Source organism: Orycteropus afer, unplaced genomic scaffold (assembly GCF_000298275.1).
Source record: "Orycteropus afer afer isolate SDZICR_OR568_19922 unplaced genomic scaffold, OryAfe1.0 scaffold00067, whole genome shotgun sequence".
Taxonomy (NCBI): domain Eukaryota; kingdom Metazoa; phylum Chordata; class Mammalia; order Tubulidentata; family Orycteropodidae; genus Orycteropus; species Orycteropus afer.
The window spans coordinates 9,618,626-9,627,163 of NW_006921654.1; the positions used below are offsets into that span (position 1 = coordinate 9,618,626).

At 48.1% G+C, this 8,538-nt stretch overlaps 1 protein-coding gene and 1 non-coding gene across 2 annotated transcripts; one reads left to right on the forward strand and one right to left on the reverse strand.

The window, feature by feature from the left end:
* Positions 1 to 480: 480 nt before the first annotated feature.
* TLE7 (TLE family member 7) lies at positions 481 to 4,526 on the forward strand. Its single transcript, XM_042780886.1, is given in 9 exon segments — positions 481 to 788; positions 908 to 936; positions 1,708 to 1,796; positions 2,099 to 2,311; positions 2,412 to 2,653; positions 2,878 to 3,022; positions 3,149 to 3,305; positions 4,045 to 4,118; positions 4,422 to 4,526. Coding segments are annotated over 9 exon segments (1,362 nt in total).
* Positions 4,527 to 7,468: 2,942 nt separating this feature from the next.
* Positions 7,469 to 7,541, reverse strand: TRNAM-CAU. The gene has a single exon. It is a non-coding gene; the product is annotated as a tRNA-Met (tRNA).
* Between the last annotated feature and the right edge of the window lie 997 nt (positions 7,542 to 8,538).

Here is an 8,538-nt window from a genome sequence, read left to right on the forward strand (position 1 = left end):
CTACTTCCGTAGTGATACTGCCTCGGAAACCCAAGGAGGGGTCGCTATGAGTCAGGTCTGACTCGACGGCACATAACAACAACAACAACATGTTTTATTTACTTTGGGGATAACCTCTCACTTAAAATATATACAGCTAGATTAAAGGGTGACTTGATTTTATATGGCCTAAAATGCACTCAATTTGTCTAAAAGGAAAAACATAACACCTGGTACTAATATCTCAAAATGTCTGTGTGAAATTTTCACCCATAACATTTTAGTATAAAAAAAATTATTTGGCAACAAACCTTTTGAATCTTCCCACCAAAGAAGACATGCTCTGACCCTTCTAAATACAACCTAAATACAATACACACATATATCTGAATCTGTTCTCTTTTCTATTACAGGGGACCCAGATGCATTGGGACTCCAGGATATGTTTGATAGCCCCATTTCTCAAGCCCTACAACTCAGGCACTTTGTTGATCTAAGAACATGAGTGGAGAGAAGGAAGAGGCCTCATTCAATGCACTCTAGGGTTATGGTGACCTAGAGAGGAGGGATGTTCTTGAAAGCACTGGCATTTCGCCCCAGTACGAGCAGCTACTACAGTACCAACTGGAAAGTCTACCTGGTATGTACCAGCAGCCTCCAGGCCCCTCAACGCAGCATGGCCTAGTTCACGAGGAGATGGGCTTTGTGGCCCAGCAGCAATGCGCTGTCCAGACCCTAGAGAGAGATAAGCACCAGGCCACAGGCCTCTCTGCTGTACAACCAGGAGAAGCAACAGAGTCCGGCCCAAGGTAGGTCTCTCTTGAGCAAGGGTGGGTGGGGAGCGTGAATTGCCCTGGGGAAGAGTGGATTCCAGCACAAAGCCACCCATTTAACACTCTCATTCCTGTCTCTTGTCTGTTTCTCACAGCTTCCTTCCAGAATCCGTGATGAATGCAGGTAGCTTCATCACCTGCCCCTTGAGAGGGGGTGGCAGCACAAGGCAGGGCTGCAGGGGGGGACTAGGAATGGGTGACTGGCGTCAGCAGACTAGCCTCCTCCCTGAATCGCATGACTCTGTTATTGCCAGATACCTTCTCTGTCCTGTCTCTTTGTGAACAGGTCAATGTTAATACTCCCCTGCAGGTTGGCTCGACTCTTTGTCCCCTTCCAGTGAAGACCAGTCACCCCTCAGAGCACTTGTGAGTGTCTTTTTTATTTACTTTTTTAAGCTCAGGATCCTCTCTTTCCCTCCTACCCTCAAGTAACAAGCCACTAAAAGAAGGCAAGGGCATGGATTGTGTCCCTTTCTTAGTTTCCTAGTGCTGCTTAACAAATACCACAGTAAGGTGGCTTTAAAAACAGAAATGTGTTTTCTCACAGTTCAGGAGGCTAAAGTCTAAATTCAGAGTGGCTAGAGAGGGAGGTCCTTCCTTGCCCAGGTCAGCTTCTTGGAGTCCCAGGGTTCCTTGGTGATCTTAATGGGGCATCTATCCCCCACCCCCCACCCCTTGGTTTGTGTGTGCTTGTCTCTATGTTGCTCAATATAACTCAACTGATTAGGGTTAGGACACACCCTACACCAATATGTCCTCGTTAATAAAACAGAGAAAGCCCTATTCCCAAAAAAGAATTACATCCACAGGTATAGGGGATAGAATTCCAACACATATTTTTTGGTGGGACACAATTCAATGCATAAGAGCCCTATTCCCATGCTTTCTTCCATAGGTGGTATGGCCCTGGGGCTCCTGCTGCTTTTGAACCCAGCTGCCTCCTTTCTCCCATCATCCTCCATTCTCCCACCATCCTCCAAATATGTAGGGCCTTCCGCTCACAGTGTTACACTCTCTGTCCTATGGGTATTTCAGCCAGTCTCTGCTCTGATTGCTGGCACTCAGAATTGTCTCAAAGTATGGCCCTGCTTATCAGAGAGAGAAACTGACCACAACCTAGCCTAGAGCAGAAGGATGTTCAAAGGTCTGGGGAGCCCAGACAAGGGCATGGCAGTGCTGCCTTGGGGTCAAAGAGGATCTGTTGGATGAACAGGAATTCGGTCAGGGGACAGGGGCAGGCTATCCCTGGATGATGGAAGGCCAGGGCATGCCTCTTTCATTGCCAGCCCCCTATTCCAGAAGAAACAGTGATCAGGAAGAAGGCGCCACATGGGTCCTGGAAGGTTGGCAGACTCTGCCACGGAAGGAAAGTCTGTGCTGTTGCCATCAGCCGCTCTACTCAGCATGTGTACACGTGTGGCACCAGCTACATCAGGGTGTGGGATGAGACTGCCCTGCGTAATTGGAACAAGGCACCTCTGGATCAGCTGAACTTTGAGGTAAGGGGTACTTTTGGGGAGTCCTAGACAGGCCCTCGGTCATAAGATGCAGAGCCAGCGTTTCAAGGAGGTGATCTAAGAGTATGAATCATACCTACAGGACAATCAGAACTGTGTTCTCACCTGCAAGCTGCTTCCTGATGAGCAGAGCCTGATCACAGGAGGGCTGTTTCAAACGCTGACTCTTTGGGATCTGGTACCTACCCCCCGCATCAGGGCACAACTGGCCTCTACAGGTTCCAGGTGCTTTTCCCTAGCGATCTCCTCTGATGCTCAGATCTGCTTGGCTTCTTTCAAAGGATTTGTTGAGATCTGGGATTTGCAGAACCAAATCCTGATCAGGTATGACCTCTCCCCTAGCCCCTTGGATGCAATAGGGGGAGGAAGGCTTGATGGTGAGGCTTTAGGAAAGCACATGCTCCTACCTGGACCTTGCTTTCCTCTCTGTGCACCTAGGGATAGGTAAGTCAGTCTAGAAAATATACCTGAGGTATTCCTGGGGGCTCCTTGTCCTAAAACTTCAGGACTCAGACCCAGAACCAACTTCTGAGTTGTTTTCTTGCCAGGAAGCACAAAGTCCCTGTAAATGGGTCCAGGTATGTTGACATTGCAAACAATAAGTTCTGGACAGGAGGAAGTAAAGACACCAACCTGTATTCCTGGGATCTGAGGACCTACCAGAAACTGAAGAAATATGATTTACAACATAAGGTACTTGGCTGGTTGCCATTACCCCTGTAGAACTGTAGATGAAAGCTGGAGTGGGGCCGAGTTTGACTAGGTGGGCATGGATGATGACATTGCAACTTTGAGTGCTGACTCCACACCTTCTTCCAGATCCTCGGCATTGCCCATAACCCCAGTGAGGAATGGGTGTTAATGGGTTTGAGAACTAGTGATGTAGTAATCCTACATACTCATCGGGAAGAGAAATTTAAGATGAATATACGTGTAAGAGATAGCTACCACTACAACCTCAAGTTTGCCTCCTGTGGTAAGTGGGAAGCCAAAAATCAAACCAAACGCACTTCTATCTAGTTGATTCTGATTCATAGCAACCCTAAAGGATAGACCAGAACTGCCCCATACAATTTCCATGGCTTTTCTTTAAGGAAGCAGACTGCTTCCTCTTTCTCCTGCAGAATGGCTGGTAGGTTCAAACAGCCTATCTCTTGGTTAGCAGCTGAATGCCTTAACCACTGTACCACCAGAGCTCTTGGAGTAGGAAGCCAGGTGACACAGGTAACCTGGTTTGAACGCTTTGCAGAGTCTGGGCTCAGCCTTACTTCAGACTCTAATTCTTCCCTCTTCAGCCCTACCACTGGCCAAATGGAGACCCAGATGGCCACTTAAACCCACTTTGAGAGCAGAGCCAAAGGCTCTTGCCTTTACATTAATAATCTCTTCCTCCCTCATTGGAGTTTCTCCCTCTCCTGGCCTGGCTTCCTTTCCTACACAGAATGATGATCTAAAGATTCAGGCAGATATGAGAGTTACAAGGCTCCACCTCATTGTCCTTTTGCTCAGTGATATTCACCATGGTCCTGGGTATGTATGGGTGGCTGGAGAGGTGGTGGCAGATAAGGGAATGGGTGGGTTTATTTCTCTGATTTTTGTAAATGGGGAAACTGAGATAGAGAAAGCCTTGCCCTTTCCCCAGTCCAGTTAGGGACAGAGTTAGACTAGAACACAAGCCTAGCCTCCGGCTCTACATTTCTTCTTTCCCTCACCAGGGAGCTATTTTGTGACCACAATGGACAAGTCGATCTACGGTTTTGCAGTACCTTCTCTGCGAAGGTTGTTTCAGGTACTGGAAGGAGAACACACAAGGCCAGGAATTCAGCATTTTAGCCCCAGATCCCAGTTAGCTGGATACCTGTGAGATGGCAAATAAGCCCATATTATGGATTGGGAGGAGTGAGGATTTAAGGTCTATGAATTTATGGCTCCACCTTGAGCCCCAGGCTAAGATCTGAGATGACATCTCTGGTTCCAGACCATGCCTTAGGTTTATGCTCAGCATCTGAAATACCCCTAAATGAAAGCTTCATCTCTGGCTTGGTTTCCCCTGCATGATGGCATCATTCTTTGGTTCCCTCTTTCTCCCTAGGTAGAGGAATCTTCAGAAATAATATGTTGTGATATGTCCTCTGATAACCAGTATCTGATCATGGGCTCCAAGGACAATGCCACTGTTTACCACCTTTTGTATTGAAGGTTTCATGACATAGGCCTGATAGTAGAGGCCCAAGAAGGCCCAAGAAGATGACCTCCAGGTGTTGGGCAACTTCACCACTCCCCTCCTCTTCTGCCCATCTCCACGTTTTTAGAATGTGGTTTGCAGCCTTTCCCTTTATTTTTCTGCCACTGATTTCTGGTGTTGGGCTGGGAACATTGTGAGATCTAGCCTTTGTAATTAATAAAATAGCAAAGCAAACCAAAATGGCTGGAATATGTGGCCAGTTATTTCAAATAACCACCTCATTGTGATGGATTGCTTATGCTCCCGTTTAGCAAATTCCAGACTGGGGAGGGAATTTTAGATCATACAGTCTAAAATAACATTTTTTGGGGGGTGGGGTGTCAGGGAATTCTTAGAATCTCAAAGTTCAAGAAAGAAAAAACGTATATACATATAGACACTTTCAGATTGTGTCAGGGAGTTGACCAACAAAGCTTGACTCTTGATAGGTTAAAACTCCCATGAGCTAGTCTAACAATATCTTGAGGATAGCATCTGTCTCCACTGAGTACTGTCATGGATTGAATTGTGTTCCCTCCAAAATGTACTGAAGTCCTGGTCCCTGGACCAGCAGATGTGATCCTGTTTGGAAAATAGTTTTTTTCTTGTGTTGTATCAATGAAGTCATGGCCGAGTAGGGTGGATTGTAACCCTAATCACTTCTGAATTATAAAAGTAACTAGTGGATTAGAACACAAGCCTAGTCTCTGGCTCTCTGTTTTTTCTTTCCCTCACCAGGGGGCTCTTTTGTGACCACAATAGATGGCTTGACCTATGGTTTTGCAGGACCTTCTCTATGAAGATTGTTTCAGGTACTGGAAGGAGGATGCACAAGGCCAGGCATTCAGCACTTATAGCCCCAGATCCCAGTTGGCTGGACTCTTGAGATGGCAAGCAAAAGACACACACACACACACACACACACACACACACACATGGGAAAGAGACTGTGAGGCCCCTGTTCACAAGCAAAGAAATGCCAAGAATCACTGGTGCACACTAGAAACTAGAGAGAGACCCTGATTTGGACGTTTAGCCTCCAGAACTGTGAGAAAATTCTTGTTCTTTAAAGCTGCCTACATGTGGGTCTTTTTTTTTTTTTTTTTTTAACATGGCAGCACTAGACAACTAAGACATGTGCTTAACTTTGCTGATAAAAGGGCTCCCTATTTCACAGTAACTTGCTTTATCTAACTCTTCAGAAGTCCCAATTTGCTATAACATGAGAGAGAAATAACCTATTTTGAGCTGTTATAAATTTTAGGCCTATTTGTTACTATAAGCAGCTCTGGTGGTGTAGCAGGGAAGACATTTAGCTACTAACCAGAAGGTCAGTGGGTCGAACCCAGCAGCAGCTGCTCTGTGGGAGGAAGATGAGGCAATCTACTTCCATAAAGATTTATAGCCTTGAAAAACCAATGGGGATTACTATGAGTTGGAATCCACTAGGTGGCAGTGGGTTTTTGTTGTTGTACTATAGCGCAGGAAAGACAAACTTTTTCTTAAAGGACCAGGTAGTAAATATTTTAGGTTTTGTCATGTGGTCTCTTTTGCAACTATTCAACCCTAATGCTGTGGCATGAAAGCAGTATGCACAATACATAACCAAATGAGTGTGGCTGTGTTCAAATAAAACTTTATGGAACAGGCAGTGGGCCAGATTTGACCTACTGGCTGTAGTCTGCTAACCCTACTACAGCCACTTGTGCCTCTAAATAACGTCAGTAACTATCATCTATGAGTTGCGATGACTCAACAACAGTGGGTATGGGTTGACAATAGTTTAGAGGGTAGAGGCCACAGCAGATCTATTGTACTTGGTCTAGGTATTGGAAAGACGTGATCTAAAATGAACTTTTTGCCATTATCCTTCTTTACCTTCACATGGTCTGTAAGTGAGGATAAGCAGTCATTGATTCCAATTTATGTCTGTCTGCAATAGAAGTGGGAGCTCTGGTGGCACAGTGCCTAAGTCATTTACTGCTAACTAGAAGGTGGTTTGAACCACCAGGCACTCCTCAGAGGGAAGACTGGGCAATCTACTTCTGTAGAGATAATGCCTCTGAAACCCAAGGAGGGGTCACTATGAGTCAAATCGACTCAGCTGGGCTTGGTTTTTGGCTTACCAGCTGCACTGCTTCCTGAGTTTCTAAGTCTGGCTCTTTAGACTTAGCCTTTAGCCTCAAAGCTCTGTTTTCCCTTCAAAAAATTCCCTTTTTGCTTATATTAGGGTGAATTGGGTGAGAAGGCAAACTCAAATGGCCACTAAACAGGTGAAAATATACTTAACCTCATGAGTAGTCTAGGAAACTGAAGCCAATGAGATCTAAAAAATAAAAAAGTCTGATAATTCCAAGTAGCCTTCAGGGATGTGGAGAAACGGGAACTGCAGATGTGGACACCCTGTGACCTAGCAATTCTATTCCCGGCCGTGCCAAGCCAGTGTGTATTCTCATCGTGGGTTTTCATTCCTCAGGGAAAGGGCAATGGTCATTCCCTGGGGCTATAACTTGATGTCTCTTGTCATGAGTGAGGTGGGACCGTTTCTAAGTGGGATGTAAGCATTTACTGACGCAGTGCTCTGATGACAGCTTACTGAAAAACTGGGTTTGCTGTTTGTAGACAGCTGGGTTCCAGGTAACAACACTGTCATCGCTGCAGCGTGATCACCTGTCTCAGTACCAGGGATGGGGCGTTTTGAACAGGGTTCATAAAGAAAGTCACCTGTTCCAGGCCACGGGGATCCGGGGCTCCCTCAGCTGTCGCCGCCGCTAGGGGGGCTTCGCCGGGCGAGTATGAGCGAACATTTGATCTGTGAAGGCAAATGTTCCTCTACTTGTCGGCCCCGTGGCACTCCTGGGAACCTCCGCTGAAGGTTTCTAATATTCATTAAATTATAATACAGCAAAACAGCTTGCCCTCTCTGAGGCTCGAACTCAGGACCTTCAGATTATGAGACTGACGCACTGCCGGCTGCGCTAAGAGGGCCGCTGGGAAATGACCTTTTTTTCACAAGCTGAAGGCACAAGGAAGGCACAATCCTTCGCTGCTCTTCCGTCCGCCGAGCCAGGGTGTGCGTCTCTCGAGCCGTTAACCCGCGGGGGCTCGACCTCTCCTCAGAAGCCACGAGGCTCCCTGTTCCCTTCATGCTAGAGCGCCCACTCCCTCAGGTAGGACCGGTTTCCCGCTCTCCCGCTGGGAAAGAGCGTGCCTCTTCCGGGGTAGGAGCGGTCCCGGCGGAGCGAGACATCTCTACTTTGGGCGTCCGAAGCTAAGGGTTGGTTCGACTGCGCCTGCCCGAAGCGCACTCCCGTGTGGGGTCGCAGGGGTGGTCGAGCGTCCGCAGTCCCACACCTCTGGGGCCCTGAGGCGGGCCAACCATCCGGCACGCGGACTTTTGACTAGAGGGCGTGGCTGAGGTGGGTTCCTGAGAGTTAAACCCGAGTTGGCAGAGCCGACGGAGTGGAGGGGGCGTTCTACGAGGGGGTCCTGCAGGAGCAAGGGCTCCGAGGTGTGGCCCTGCTAGTGAACTGGGGAATTTGGAGAACGCGCCCTGGCTTTGGCTGGCGCGACGGGGTTCGTTCGGCGTGAGGAAGTCTGAGCTGGTGCAGTCCCTCCTGACGGCGACGGTTGCTGGAGGGCATGGGAGACCGAGTTAGGCCGTGTTGCCCACAAGTGAATGGCGTCCAGGTGGACGAAGGCTGGAGGGGGCGAGGCCAGCTGCGGTGGGCGTCACGGGGAGGAGACCCCTGAGCGAGGGGTGGGAGAGCCCCAGGGGTAGGTGGGCTGGGGAAGAGGCAAGGGTGAGCAGGAGACCGGCTCAGAGGAGTGTGGGGCGTTTAGTCTCCAGGACCTGGTTCTGCATTTAAGGGATATTGGAGGAGGAAGGAAGGATTCCAGGTGCACTCCTGGATGTGAATCCAGTAGGAAAATGGATACAAGAAGATTCGATGGCAGTGAGTTGTTTCTCTCTCTCTCTCTCTCT